At 45.1% G+C, this 15,649-nt stretch overlaps 1 protein-coding gene across 3 annotated transcripts in view; it reads left to right on the plus strand.

Moving 5' to 3' along the window:
- ZDHHC14 (zDHHC palmitoyltransferase 14) overlaps positions 1-15,649 on the plus strand; it is a 248,302-nt gene that overhangs the window by 219,253 nt on the left and 13,400 nt on the right. For all 3 annotated transcript variants that reach the window (XM_074333749.1, XM_019749318.2, XM_019749308.2), the window contains exon 8: positions 3,126-3,228. In XM_074333749.1, coding sequence (XP_074189850.1) covers positions 3,126-3,228 — 103 coding nt within the window. The remainder of the gene's footprint in view (positions 1-3,125; positions 3,229-15,649) is intronic.

Below are 15,649 nucleotides of genomic sequence, written 5' to 3' on the forward strand. Positions count from 1 at the left end.
GTGAGGTAGGTACTATTATATCTCATTTTATGGATGAGGAAACGGAGGCACAGAGAGGTTAAATAATATGCCCGAGATCACACAGCAAGTAAATGCTGCCTAGTCAGGGCTCACACCCAGTCATCTGACATCAGAACCCACGCGTGTGTTTACTGGGACATACTGTCTCCACATCAGAATCATCCACGTCCCCAGTAGAGTCAGCTTTTAATTATTTGTGAGTTACACCCATGGAGAATGTTTCCAACACATCAATCAAAAGGGAGGGGGTGGTGTTTGTGTTGGTCCTCCCTCTCATCGCATCTCTGCCAGCCCCGCCCACTGAACAGGGTCCCTTGCTTCAGACAGGGGCTAAGAATCACCTGTGTGCCCAGAATTGTGCATTTAAGTTGCTTCTAAAACATTTCCAATGTGCTCATGAGAGAGACAGAGTGTGTGTGCATGTGTGTCTTCCTGTTTCCCAGTGAGATCTATAGACCCACATTCAGTTCCCCTGTGCAGTGTCCTCAGTGGGGACAGCAGGGTGGGAATGGCCAAGTTTAGGGGAAGGATGGGGTGGGGGGGGGTTCATCCTCATACAAACCGGGCAGGAGGAATGGAAAATTGGAAAGACTGCAGCTCAGTGCTGTGGGTTGGCCAGTCCTAAGAATTCAATTGGCTGCTACTACTGAGCAAGCGCTGTGGGACAAACTGCAGAGTGCAGCTTCGTGGGCGATACAGACCCATTGATGGCAAATCCTCACAGTGATGGAGGGGCTGTGATGGAGGGCAGGATGCAGGTTCCAGGGAACATGTAGGTGGGCTTCCCAGAGGAGGGGGCTATCCTAAAGGATGAGTAGGAATTGGAAGAAAAGCATTACGAAGACAGAGGGAAGAGCATGTGCAAAGGCTCAGAGGTGAGGGGAGAGCCTGGCTTGTCAGAGGAGGAACTGAAGGGGTTCATGTGTGGGAGTGAGGGGTCAAGGAGGCCCAAGGTACGTGATGATATGAGGGGAGCCTGCCAGAAGGTGCTCACAGACCATTCTGAGAACTAGAAGGAGATGTGTGGCGGAATGTCACACTCTTAGGTGGTGGCTGGTACATTAAACGGGCTGAATACATAGGATGCAGGCCGACAACGTTATGTTTTTCTCCCTGCTGTCCCTTCAGACTCTCTTGGTGACCTAGTTCTTTTTCTGCTCCTGGGTGAAATCCCCTGAGAGCTCCTTAATGTCCTCTGTCACTTAAGGGGGGGAAAAAGACTCAGGCCACTTCCATTTCCTCCGAAATAGTATCATTTCAGTGACCAGAACTTCAAAGTTCATTGAAGGTTAACACTTTCCATCCCTTCACGCCTCCCCAGGTTGGGATTTCTACATGTCTTTTGGGGGGATACAGTCCAACCCCGGAGATGGCCCTGTAAGCCAAATCCCCACTGGCTCTCTCCCAGGGACCCACATCTGGCTGCTCAGCCCCACTCCCAGCCTCCTGGTTCTCTTCCTGTGTAGGGTGCCGATGACCCCTTTCTCCCTGTCATCCTTTGCTCTTTTCACCTTCAGTCTTTTATACTCTCGAAGGGGGTTGCACACTTGGTCTGCGAACCCCTTTGACGGTCCTGCATGGATGGTCCAGCACCTCCCTTTGGCAGATGGAGGTTCTCGGTTGCCTGTTGTTTTTTTCTAAACTTGAAGATTCAACTGAAACTGAAGCACCGAGCATTTCTTTTCAAGATCCTGTCACAAGCGTATTTTAATGGCTTGTTCTTCCGTCACTTGAAGACCTGAATCTTGTAATCGCAATGATCCTATCTTCTCAAAGCCAAACACAAGTTGGAGCAGAGTCTGCAGCCCTGCCCTGTGCCTGGTCCCGGGAGAGCCACACAGTGGCGGGGGAGGGGAAGAGGGGTGGGTCCGCAGTGGACACACCCACCTATTAGCCCAACCTCCGGTTGCCCTTTGTCGTTCTGCCCTTAGACTCAAGTTCAACACTGAGACTTCACTCAAGGAAGCTCTTTGGATGGCTTCACCCCTACCTTCTAACCGGCAGCAGTGCTATAGCGCACAGAAAAAAAGTCTTCAGAAACACGTTCAAAAAACGTGTCTGTGGGAGACAGAGGACCCATTTTTATTCATTCAACCAATAAGCATGTGCTCAGCACCTACTGGCTGTCCGTTGTGGAGACACAGTGGTTAAGAAGACCCCCTTCTTGCCCTGGTGGAGCTCACACTCCATGACAGACGCAAATGGGGGAACCAGGCAGTGCCAGCAGGGTGTTCAGGGACCTCCTTCTGCCCAATCCGCTGGGGCCAGAGGCCGTGGCAGAGAAAAGATAAAGTCTGCCCTCGGGAGCTTGCAGGCTGCTAGACAACTGTGTAAAGTCACCGTGACACCAGGAGAACCGTGAGGGGTGCCACGTAGCGCTAAGAGAAGCCAGATAAGCGGTGGAAGCAGGTACAGGGACAAGAGCAGCAGCTGCGGCACTTTTGAACCTGGCTGTGAAAAATGGGCAGTGGAGTGGGAGGGGAAGTGACTTTGGGAAGGAAAAACCAGAGCTTGAACAAACATTCGCAGCTAGCAAAGTAGAGTGCGCACGGAGTCCGTGGCTTCTGTCCCCAAGCCGTACGCCAGCGCGTGGCAGGTACTGACGCGACTGTGGCAGGAATGACCCCGTGAGCGCCACGTGTATAATAAGCAGACGTGGATTTAGGCTGGAGAGGAAAGTTGGGGACAGGTGTGTGAGCCTGAAGGCCAAGAGTAGGGGCCTGGACCTTGTTTGCAGGTGATGGAGCGGCCTGGGAGCGCCCTGCCTGCAGAAGGGGTGATGTGGTCAGGTCGCTGGGATAGGAAAAACGCTGATGGCGGTGGGAGCCATGGATGGAGGGCAGAGGCTGGTGGAGCTGAGGCCAGCAGACGAGGTGGGATCTGCAGCAGGGGGCAGGGAGGGAACAGATGCTACAAGCATTTTGAAAGGCAGAGGTGACAGAATGTGGTACCTGACTGCCAAAGGTGAGTAGAGCTGTCTTCCAAGGTGCCTCAAGTGGGGCCCATCGCAGAAAGAGGGACCCCCAAAATGGAAATTAAAGCAATGTTGATGGCGTCTTTGGCTTTTTATTCACTCCCTCCTGTACTCTTGTTTTCTCTTATAGCCTAATTGACAGAAGAGGGTACATCCAGCCTGACACACCACAGCCAGCTGCGCCCTCCAACGGGATGGCCGCCTACGGGTCCACGCAGTCACAGAGTGACATGGTAGGAGCGGCCTGCAGTGGGGCCGCAGCTCCCTGCAAAGCTTTCCCTTCCACTTCCGTGCTCACTAACCCAGTACCAAACCAAGCACCTAGAGGGCGTCTGCACACCCACTGTCCAGAAGGCTCAGATGAGGGGAGGAGGGATGTGGCCCCCAAGTGACTGGTCAGTTAGGGGCTGTGAAGGACAGTACACACAAAATCTCTTCCAGAAACTGCTTGTGGCACCTTGTGATGGAAAGTCCCCTGACACAGACCACGGTGTTGTCTGGGGGACGATATACAGCTGCCTGAAGCAGGGCTGCCTATCTGGACACTCCCTGTGTCTCATTCCGTCCCTTTGCCTCAGTAGGAAACTGACTCCCTCACCCCCTTTTAAGTGTGCAGTGGATAGCGCTGCTGGTTCTCCCACTCAGCCAAAATCGTGGATTCGCCTTAGGGCGAATAATCAGACAAGGTGCTCATTTCTTCACAGCAAGAACTGACCAGGTGTCTCTCCAAGGAGGAGTCACAGGTTGTGCTTCTGTGGCCGTGTGGAAAGGCAGGCTTTGTTTCCAGGCCCAGAGGGCAGACTCAGGGCAGGCTTGGGGGCTTTCCACGGGCACCTAAAATCACAGCCTGGCTGGCCCTGACCATCAGAGCCTTCAGATCCCTTAGGCCGTGGTCCTTCTTTATCTGGAACAAATTTCCCTAAAGAAGTTCTGCGTTTCTGAAAGGGACCCGTCTTGTGGGTCTTCAGCTCTGTCCACCCTCTAGAGACCTAAATCATGCACAACAGTTTCCATGGCAAACAAGTCAAAGACTCTCCTTTTGGGGTAGGCTGGGGGGATCACAGCCTCCTGCGCCCCTTGTTTCTGAGTAGAAAGAACTGCAAGGGGAAAGCCAGCCATCCGGAGACTGCTTGCTAATCACACTAACCACGGGGGGGCTCAGGGAAACGGCCTAATCCCAGTGACGCCCTGGCTGTGTTTACAGCCGGGGAAGCTGGGCGCCAGCCCCCCGCAGAACTTGCCGAGTTTGTTGGGAGTGCTGGTGTCTAGTTTGTGTTGGCTTGCTTCGCTCTGCTAATAATTTGTCATCTTTGAAAGAACGTATGTATACATCAAAGTCCTGGCCACGCCAGTCTGTAAGTGATCACAGGACATCTTGTTCTGTGTCTGCACTCGCCCACTCAAATGGCCCGGAACTTTTTTTTTCAAAGGACGAAAACGGGGACAGAAAGAGTAAAGAGACCGGCCCGTGTTTATTGAGCATCAGCCCTGTTCAAGACACGTAATGATTGGTATCTCGATGAATCCCAAGCCAGCAGTGGGAAGTGGACGTGCTTTTCTCTCATGTTTTCTTTATTTATTTTAAGATTTTTTATTTAAATGTAGCTAACATACACTATTATATTATTTTCAGGGGTGCACCATAGTTATTCAATATTTTGTACCTAAAGAAGTGATCACCATAAGTCCAGCAACTATCGGACACCGTACCACACTGTCACAATATTATTGACTATATTCCCTATGCTGTACATGACATCCCCTAATTTATTTGTTTTATACCTGGATATGTGGACTTCTTAGTCCCATTCATAGCCCCTCCCTTTTTTAATATTTCAATTACAGTTGACATTTTATTATTCATTATTTTGATCTTTTTTTTTTCCGTCTTAAAGAAGTCCCTCTAAGATTCCTTGTAACACTAGTTTGGTGGTGATGAACTTCTTTAGCTTTTTCTTGTCTGGGAAACTCTTTATCTGTCCTTCAATTCTAAATGACAGCCTTGCTGGGTAGAGTAATCTTGGTTGTAGGTCCTTACTTTTCAACACGTTGAATATTTTGTGCCTGTCCCTTCTGGCCTGTAAAGTTTCTGTTGAAAAATCAACTGACAATCTTACGGGAACTCCCTTGTAAGTTACTAGTTGCCTTTCTCTTGCTGCTTTTAGGATTCTCTATCTTTAACCTTTGCCATTCTAATTATGCATTTTGGTGTAGGCCTGTTTCAGTTCATCTTGTTTGGGACTCTGCACCTCCTGGACTTGTATATCTATTTCCTTTGCCAGATTAGGAAAGTTTTTAGTTATTATTTCTTCAAATAGGTCTCAATCCTTTGCTTTCTCTCTTCTCCTTCTGATACCCCTATGATGAGAATGTTGTTGCACTTAATGTTGTCCCAGAGGTCTCTTAAACTATCCTCATTTTTTTTTTTTTTTTTCTTTTTGCTGTTCTACTTGGGTGTTTTCTGCTACCTTGTCTTCCAAATTGCTGATTTAGTCTTCTGCTTCATCTAGTCTGCTGGTGATTCCTTCTAGTGCATGCTTCGTTTCAGTTGTTGTATTCTTCACTACTGACTGGTTCTTTTTTTATGGTTTCTGTATCCTTTTTATGCTTGCTATCTCTTTGTTGAAGTTCTCACTAAGTTCCTTATTGCCATTGTTTTGAACTCTGTCTCTGGTAGGTTACTTGCCTCCATTTCATTTAATTCTTTTTGTGGAGTTTTCTTCTGTTCTTTCATTTGGGACATGTTTCTTTGTTTCCTCATTTTGGCTGCCTTTCTGTTTGTTTCTATGTATTAGGTAAATCTTCTACATCTCCCAGTATTGGGTGGTGGCCTTATGTATAGGTGTCCTGTGGGGCCCAGTGAAACAGTCTCCCTGGTCACCTGCTCTGGGTACTCTGATACTATCCCTTGTGTTGTGTATGCCCTCCTGTTATAGTTGAGCTTTGATTGCTATTGTCACATCAGTGGGTGGGGTTGACCCTCAGGCTGACTGGCTTGGGTTTGGCCATGTCCATAACTACAGGCTGCTGTGTGGGGAGCTGACCCCACTGAGTGGGATTTGCCCCAGCAGACTCTGGTACCTTGAGACCACCTTTCGGATGTGCCAGTTGTGGGGCTAATTGCATGGTGCTCTGTTGTGGTCTCAACCCAACCTCCAAGTATGTTGGTTCTGGGGCCTCTTGTGAGGGACTCTGGTGCAAGCCCATGTCACACACTGCCTGTAACTAGCCAGGGGCTACACGGTAGGAGCTACAAAGCGATCCATGGTTGTTCGCTGCCTGTGCTAAACCTGTAGGTGTGTGGGACAGGCATCCCTGAGAACTAAGGATGGCTGCCATGAGTACCAGACCTGGGGTAGCTCTGCAAAAAGCCAGGACACCCCAAGGCTGCTGCCACCTGCCACCTCGCTTAAGGTTCAGCCACTGATAAAGTCTTGTGCGGTACATGAGTTGGGTGAGGCAGGGTCTCAGGGAGTCACTAGAGTGGGAAGAGTTGTGGTCAACAGGTTAGTGTGGATTCTGGTTTGGTGCCAGTGCTGAGACTGGAGCTACTCAGCAAAAGTCTCAGAGCACATGGAGGCCAGCTGCTGCCTATCTGGGTCCTGAGGACTTTGATAGTTTTTCAAGAAAGAATGCAATGCAGGTGGAGCTGGCAGCTCATGGAGTAAGTGCCTCTGGTGTTGTTCGAGTTGGGTAGGGTGGGGTCAGCAGGATGGAGCAGCGGAACTCACCAGGCCAATCAGATTAAGATTTGGCCGAGTGGGGGCGGGCTCACCAAAGGAAAGATGGTGCCACGCGCCAGCTGTATGGGAGGAGAACCTCCTCACAGGGAAATGGCAACTGTCCTCCAGCCCTCACTCCGACGACCCCCAAATTACTGTCCCTCCGCCAGAGCTGAAGGTGAGTGCCTGTGAGTGAGAAGTGTGTGCTCAGCCCATTTATGAGGATGTCTGGGTTTCCCGCAGCCTTCTGTCCTACCCGGATGGTCGGAATCTCCACTGTTTTTTACAGCCATATGTTGTGGGGGTTTCTCTTCCCAGCACCAGTACTCTGGGCTGGGGAGGCCAGTGTAGAGTTAGGGTCTCTCACTCCTCCAAGGGAACCTCCACGGCTGAAATATCATTCCCAGTTATCAACTGCCACACAGAGATTTGGGGCCTACCCGTTTCACGTCTTCACCCCTCCTACCAGTCTCGATGTGGCTTCTTCTTTATATTTTCAGTTATAGGATTTCCATTTGGCTAGACTTCAGATGATTCTCTAGGTTGATTGTTCTATAATTTAGTTGTAACTTTAATGTGTTCATGGAAGGAAGCAGGCACAGTGTTTATCTACTCTGCCATCTTGGATCTCCTTAAAAGAATCTCTATCACTTTTTTTTTGTTGTTAAGCTAGGAGAGGTTGCTTATCTACCCAAGGACACACAGCCATTAATTTGTGGATCTAGCCCCAATCTGATGACTCTAACACCCATGCTCACTTTGTACACTACATCCTTCACGTGTATAGGCATTAAAGACAAGTAGATCCACACTCAGAGGTCTTTCTCAGCTCTCTGCAGGTGCATGACAAGTGTCCTACAAAGACAGAAGTAACCAGAACTGTGACCACAGCATCCATTGATCACTATTCTGATGTGTGCGTGTGTTTGCACACCGGTGTACATAGCTCTTGTTCATTCAGCAACTCTTCCCAAGTCCCTACTTGGGTTGAGGACTCAACTAGGCATTAGGGATGCAAGATTTGTAGGGTACACTCCCTCTACCCTCAAGGTCAGCAGTCCAGGAACAGGGCATAAACAGATACATGAAGGAAGTATTACAAACCTTCACTAGATGAGACCACCGATGACGGTCGTCCTTATCAAAACCAATCAACTTGCATTAGTTTTATCCCATGATGCCCATAGTATTGTTCTCACCATGCTCTACATTTTCTCTAGATTTAAAAACTAAACAAAGTCTGTCTTGAAAGTATTGACACCATTAGGCCACTTTAGGTCAAGATGGAATGGGACACAATTCATTAATTCAACAAATATTTATTGAGCACCTTCTATGTGCCTCTGTGCTAACCAGAGACAGCAGGTTTAACAAAGGAAGTTGGGAGTGCATTTCACGTCACACAGTAAATCGGAGTCACCAAATTGCTGTTGTGCCCACTGGAGTCCAATCTAGAAATGCACCAGAACTCTAGTTAAAGGCATACCCCCATGGGCACTGGTGTAGCAGAAATGTTTAGGGTGAAATTGCCTATTCTTTCGGGAAAGCCACCTCCAAGTAACCAGTGACCTTGAAGGCACTGGTCTAGGATTCCATAAGGATTGTTTAAAGAGGATACTTCAGAAGCTAAGAAGTTTGTACAGTGAAGCAGTCGCCATTGCTAACCCCTTATAGTTCAATTAAATGTATGGATTCTTTCTAAGGCATGATTTCACCTCTGGCTTGAGTTCTGTCAGGAAGCAGGAGAATACTCAAAAATCTAAGAGCGTTTGCCCTCTTGTTGTCCCCTATATCTGGAGATGAGACACTAGTATGGGCAGCGAGGGAAAGAGCTACACGTTACATCCACATGCCCCTAAGTGCCAGTCAGAGCAGGAGACTGAGGAAGAGCTCTGACCCTGTAGTGGAGCTGCTTTCAGTCTCCACCAAGGGAGCCATGGTGTCCTGAGTCATCATGGAGGACCTGGGACTCTGGGTGACCTGCTGAGGCTGACAGTGCACTCAGACTTTCTGCCCTCTGCCATGCTTGCCTGAGTGGAGGTGGAAGACACAGCACTGCCCACAGCCTTGCCATCAACACACAAAAGGGGGAAGCTTCATTCCTTCCTTTGTGCAGGCTCACTCAGATCTTTCTAGGAAAAGGCACAGAAAACACTGTAAAGAACTGAGCAAGGCACAGGTCCAGCCCAGCAGCCATGCAGTGTAGTAACACTTCAGTCATCACAACCCTAATAACATCTGGGTCCCCATAAGCTCAGACACATGACATTTTGCATACAATTTCAGGAGCAGGGTCTCCCCCCGAAACCTATGGAACCTAAGGTAAGGAAGCCCTACATCAGTGAGCACCATGGTTCCCCTTGCTCCCCCTTCTTCCTATCAGAGATGAAATCTTAAAATCCCGGAGAGTCAACTCTAGATTCAGAAAATAGCGTAGTCTTGGAGACGAGTCCCAGGACCAGGACGTTGCAGCCAGTGATAAAAGGTGGGCGGAGACTTCCTTCCACATGGGAGCACATCGATGTTGGTCACCAGGCTAGAAAGCAGTCTTCCATGTGCCCCTCTCAAAGGGGGTGGGGACTAATTGTGGGAAGAGTCAGACTGCCATCACTTACTAGATGAGTGACCTTGACAAGTTGCTAACCTCTCTGCCTCAGTGTTTTCATCCATAAAATGGGAATATTAGTGTCCTTACCTTGGAGAGTTTCTATGAGGATTAAGTGAGTTAATGCATATAAAGCACTTAAAATCTTGCCGAGCACAAGATAAGTATTATGTAAGTATTAGCTATTGTTATTTTTATTATTAACTCCCTGATATCCATGGGTGGCAAGAACAATCAGGTCAGTTGTATGCATTCTGAGCAACTGAACAACAATGGACATTACTGTGGTGAGAGAAAGAGCTCTGGATGGGAAGCAGGGAGTGAGAGCTCCAATCCTGGTTCCCATCAGTTATCTCCCTGACTATTAACAAGTCACTTTGCTTGTGTGGTCCTCAGTTTACCTCATCTTCAAAATAGGAGCTGGACTTAATTTGTCTGAAACCCTGTCCCCATCCAGCTCTAAGCTGTTTGTGAGTCTCTGATCTTTTCAGCTCAACAGGTCAGAAAAGCAGAGGACAACATCTTAGTCCCCACCCCCTTGTAGAAGAAGGTTAACACTGTGACCCTTGGCTCTTCCTACTCCTCCCAGCCTGCCCTGACCAATAGACCCGAGACCCAGGAACCCAGCCCTCGGTGCAGGATTGGGGGATATGCTGCAATCTGGTCTTCACACCCAAATTTCCCCTTCTTATTTGTCTCATATTTCTTGCATTTCTAGGATAAATCCCACTTGATCATGGTGTATAATCCTTTTTATATATTGTTGAATTCAGTTTATTAGTATTTTGAGGATTTTTACATCTATATTCATAAAAGATAATGGTCTGTAGTTTTCTTGTGATGTCTTTGTCTGGTGTTGATGTCAGAGTAATACTAACCTCATAGAATGAGTTAAGAAGTGTTTCCTCCTCATCTATTTTTTTTTTTTTTTTTTTTTTTGGAAGTTTGTGAAGAATTGGTGTCAATTCTTCTTTAAAGATTTGGTTGAATTCACCAGTGAAGCCACGTGGTCCTGAGCCTTTCTTTGTGGGTAGTTTTTTGATGACTAAGTCATTCACTATTTCTTACAGGTTTACTCAGATTTTCTATTTCTTCTTGAGTCAGTTTCAGTAGTGTGTGTCTTTCTAGGAATTTGTCCATTTCACTAAGTTATCTAATTGGTTGCCATTGTCTGTTCTGTTTTACTCAGTATTGTTTTATTATGGAAACAGATAAAAGGAGGAAAACTTAAGGACTAAAAGCATAAAAGCAAATAGAAAATGAGAGTAATTTGTAAAAATGAAGGGAAAAGGAAGAAATATCCAAAGAACCTTGGTGAGAGGAAAGAGACACATGGAGTAAGCCCTGAAGGGAGAAATTGGCGTTTGTGTTTTTCTAATATTCTCGGAAATGCAGGTAAAACTCCTAGCTGAAAGAGCTGGAAGCCTCTAGCAAAGTGACTTCCAGCGTGGGTTGCAGGTCCTGCATGTTTGCTTTGCTTTCTCTCACTTTGAGTAATGTTATGACCAAACGGCGTATATATACCAAGCAGTTTCCAGGAATTGTCAAAATATGGAAAAATGAGCTAAAATATTTCAAGACTGATAATGAAACTAATTCTTTGTCATATTACTTTCCATTGACTTGCTTAGTCTGCCCATAGCAGACACCCCAACCAAAATCATCATGAAATGAGCAGAAATGGCTCACCAGAAGGAGCCCCAACCCCTCAGATTTTCTCAGCTTTGATGCAGAGTAGATACCAGGGCACCTCCTGTCTGTATCGTCACTATGGGCAGTTGGTCCGCAATTTGCCCAGCACTGCACCATCTTCCCTTTTACTTATTTATTTCATTTTTGGGATATAGTCACAATCAATGAAAGAGTTCTTGTGTTCCAATCCCCAGTCAGACAGATGTGAAAACAAATGCACAAATCCTTTAATGTTGAATGTGTCAGAATCACAAGGTGATTTTCAGGCAGCTCTAAAAATGGAACCAAATTTATTTAATATAGAATTATGCTGTGGTCATGTGGGTCCCTGCTGAAGTTTACCACTCTGCAATTAGCAGATATTATTATTGTCAGGATCATCTCAGTTAATCCCCACGACAACCTGCAAGATAGCCCCATTTTGCAAAGTATGACATTGATGTTTTAAAATAATGAGTGTCTTGCTCGAAGTCACAGAGCTAGTGATTCAAGACCTGGGTGCTTTTCACTACGTGCCGTATTGCAGTTTTAAAAGCTCTCAAGTTGGTGTCAGCTGAAACTCTTCAGAATTTTCCCTTTTATCTGGGATCCAAGTTTACCACGATGCAGTGGGCCTCAGTCTGGGAGACACATAAAAACCACAATACTGATACCCTGAGCCCAGTTAAGTTAGGATCCCCAGGCGGGGCCCAAGCATTGGTACTGGAGATGATTTTAATTCAGCAGCCAGCTTTGAAAATCATCACCACAGTCTTCAAATTCTCTTGCACTCTCCATAATTTTGGCTTAAAAGGAATCGTTTTTTGAGCCATATTTTGCTTTGATGCAAAGGAAGTTTCTCTTACCTTGAAAACCTTTAGGTCAGTTTGGCTCAACTAACACATAATCTGTTCAGAGAAACTGGTACATGGAGAATTTTAACAGAATGTGCTAGCATATGCAAGGCAGGGGGTTGTGGGAACTCTAAAAAGGACTACTTAGGTTTCAGGCAAAGCTCCCTGGAGGAAATGACCCCTGAGCTGAATATTAAAAGATAAGTTGCAATGAATTGACCACCTGGAGGTGGGAGGGATGTTCCAAGCAGAGCAAAGGCAGAAAGAAGCACAGGCATACGTGGGGTGAGACTGCCTGCTTCGGCAGGACTGGAAAAGACTGTGTTACTAGGATGTCGATTGCAAATCAGGCATTGGAGGGAACTCAGGCAGGAGAGGAAGTGCATGGGGGCTTTGGGGGCCTTATAACCAGCATGGATTCTGTTCTGTGAGTGGCAGGGAGCCACTGCAGAGCCTGAGTTTAATGAGGAATACCATCAGATTTTCATCTGGGGTGAATGAGGCTGGCAGTAATGGAGGAGGCCTGGGAGGCCGTGTGGGCATAGAGAGAGGCCAGAAGGAAGCAGGAAGAACAGAAGAAGGCCCTCACAGTCGGCCTCGTGACAACAGGGCAGGCCAGGACAGCAGAGGTAGAGTCAGAAAGAGGAAGCAACAGCCCAGGACTTGGAGTCTATGTGGAGGCCTGGTGGATGGGGGGATGAGGGGGGCAGGGCAGGGGAGGGACACCCTCCCAGCTTTCACCTTGGTGACAGGACAACCAACTGGAAATACAAGAGGAGGTGCAGGTCAGGGGGAAGCTGGTTTATTATTTTTATTATTTTAATTATTTTTAATAATTTTTAAAGATTTGTATTGAAATATGGCAAACATACAATATTGTATTAGTTTCCAGTATATGCAGTAGTTATTCAGCATTTATATACCTAAAGAAGTGATCGCCATGATAAGTCCAGCCACCATCTGACACCGTACCATGCTATCACAATATTATTGACTATATTCCCTGTGCTGTACATTACATTCCCATGACTTATTTGTTTTACACTTGGAAATCTGGACCACTTATTCCCATCTATCTTTTAATTGCCTGTTTTAATTTTTCAGTTACAGTTGACATTCCGTATTATTTTATATTAATTTCAGGTGCACAGCATAGCAGTTAAACATTTATAAAATTTAAAAAGTGATCCCCCCCTGACTAGTCTAGTGCCCACCTGGCACTATACATAGTTATTACCATATTATTAATTATATTCCCTATGCTTTATTTTGACTTTTTGTAACTACTAATTTGTAATTCTTAATCCCTTCACTTTTTTCACCCTGCACCACAACCCTCCTCCCATCTATCAACCCCAACAAATCTAGTACCCGTATGACACCATACATAAATATTACAACATTATTGACTATATTCCTTATGCTATACCCCACATCCCCATGACAACTGTGTGACAACTAATTTGTACTTCTTAATCCCTTCCTCTTTTTCACTCGCCCCCAACACCCACCCATCTGTCAACCATCAAAATGTTCTCTATGAGTTATTTTCTGTTTCATTTGTTTATTTTGTTCTTTAGATTCCACTTATAAGTGAAATCATATGACATGTGTCTTTGATTATCTGATTTACTCCATTCAACACAATACTCTCTAAGTCCATCCCTGTTGTCGCAGATGGCAAGATGTCTTTTTTTTATGGCTGTGTAATGTTCCATTGTATATATGTACCACCTCTTCTTTATCCATTCATTCATTGATGGACAACAATCTTGGGCATTGTAAACAATACTGCAATGAACATATGGATGTGTACCCATCCCCTCAAAGCAGTGTTTTGGGTTTTTACGGATGAATACTCAGAAGTGGGGTTACTGAGTCCTTGTTTGTCTCTTGTTACAGCCTTTGTTTTAAAGACGATTTTGTCTGGTATAAGTACTACTACCCCAGCTTTTTTTTTTTTTCCATGAAATATCATTTTCCATCCCTTTACTTTTTGTCTGTGTGTGTCTTTCAATCTGAGGTGATTCTCTTTCTTTTTTTTTCTGTTTTTTGAAGATAATTCTTTTGCTGTATATTTTTTAATTAAAATTTATTGGGGTGACAATGGTTAGTAAAATTACATAGGTTTCAAGTGTAAAATTCTGTAATACATGATCTATATATCACATTGTGTGTTCACCACCCAGAGTCAGTTTTCCTTCCATCACCACATATTTGATCCTGTTTACCCTGAAGTGATTTTCTTCTAGGCAGCATATGTATGGGTCTTGTTTTCTTATCCATTCAGCCACCCAGTGTCTTTTGGTTGGGGCATTTAATCCATTTACATTGAAAGTAATTGTTGATAGATATGTAGTTATTGCCATTTTATTATTCATATTTTCCTTTTTTTCATCTTAAAGAAGTCTCTCTAAGATTCCTTGTAATACTGGTTTGGTGGTGATGAACTTTAGCTTTTTCTTGACTGGGAAGTTGTTTATCTGTCCTTCAATTCTAAACGATAGCTTTACTGGGTAGAGTAATCTTGGTTGTAGGTCCTTGCTTTTCATCACATTGAATATTTTGTACCAGTTCCTTCTGGCCTGCAATTTTCTGTTAAGAAATCAACTGAAAGTCTTATGGGAGCTCCCTTTGTATGTAACAAACTGCTTTTCTCTTGCTGCTTTTAAGATTCTTTTTTTGTCTTTAACCTTTGGCAATTTTATTATGATGTGTCTTGGTTTGGACCTTTTTGGGTTCATCTTTTTGGGACTCCCTGTGTTTCCTGAGCTCAAATATCCATTTCCTTCACCAGGTTAGGGAAGTTTTCTGTCATTATTTCTTCAAATAGGTTTTCAATTCCTTGCTCTCTCTCTTCCTCTGGTACCCCTATGAGGTGAATGGTGATATGCTTCATGTTGTCCCAGAGGCCCCTTAAACTCTCCTCATTTTTTTTGGATTCTTTTTTCTTTTTGCTGTTCTATTGGGAGTTTTCTGCTACCTTATCTTCTAAATCATTGATTCAATTCTCTGCATCATCTAATCTGTTGATTCCCTCTAATGTATTCTTTATTTCAGTTATTGTAGTCTTTATTTCTGACTGGTTCTTTTTTATGTTTTCTATCTCCATTTTTATGTTTCCTATCTCTTTGTTGAAGTTCTCCATGAGATCACTGAGCATCTTTATAACCAGTGTTTGGAACTCAGCATCTGGTAAATTGCTTATCTACATTTTGTTTAGCTTTTCTTGTTTTTTGTTTTTTGTTTTTCTGGAGCTTTGTTCTGTTCTTTTATTTGGGATGTACTTATTTGTCTTCCCATTTTGGCTGCCTCCCTGTATTTGTTTCTATGTACTAGGTATGGCTGCTATGTCTTCTGGTCTTAGTAGAGTGGCCTTATGGAGTAGGTGTCCTGTGAGGTCCCGTGGTGCAGTCTCCCTGGTCACCAGAGCTGGGTGCTCCAGGTATGGCCCTTGTGTGGGTTGTGTGTGTCCTCCTGTTGTAGTTGAGCTTTGGTTGCTGTTTGCACATCAGTGAGAGGGACTAACCCTTGGGCTGATTGGTTGTGAGGACTGGCCATGACTACAGTGGAGGAGCTACCATGTTTCCCCCAAAATAAGACCTAAGCAGGCCATCAGCTCTAATGCATCTTTTGGAGCAAAAATTAATATAAGACCCGGTCTTATTTTAATATAATATAAGACCGGGAATATAATATAATATAATATAATATAATATAATATAATATAATATAATATAGTGTAATATAATATAATACCATGTCTTATGTTAATTTTTGCTCCAAAAGACACATTACAGCT

The sequence above is a fragment of the Rhinolophus sinicus genome, linkage group LG05 (genome assembly GCF_036562045.2).
Source record: "Rhinolophus sinicus isolate RSC01 linkage group LG05, ASM3656204v1, whole genome shotgun sequence".
Taxonomy (NCBI): Eukaryota; Metazoa; Chordata; class Mammalia; order Chiroptera; family Rhinolophidae; genus Rhinolophus; species Rhinolophus sinicus.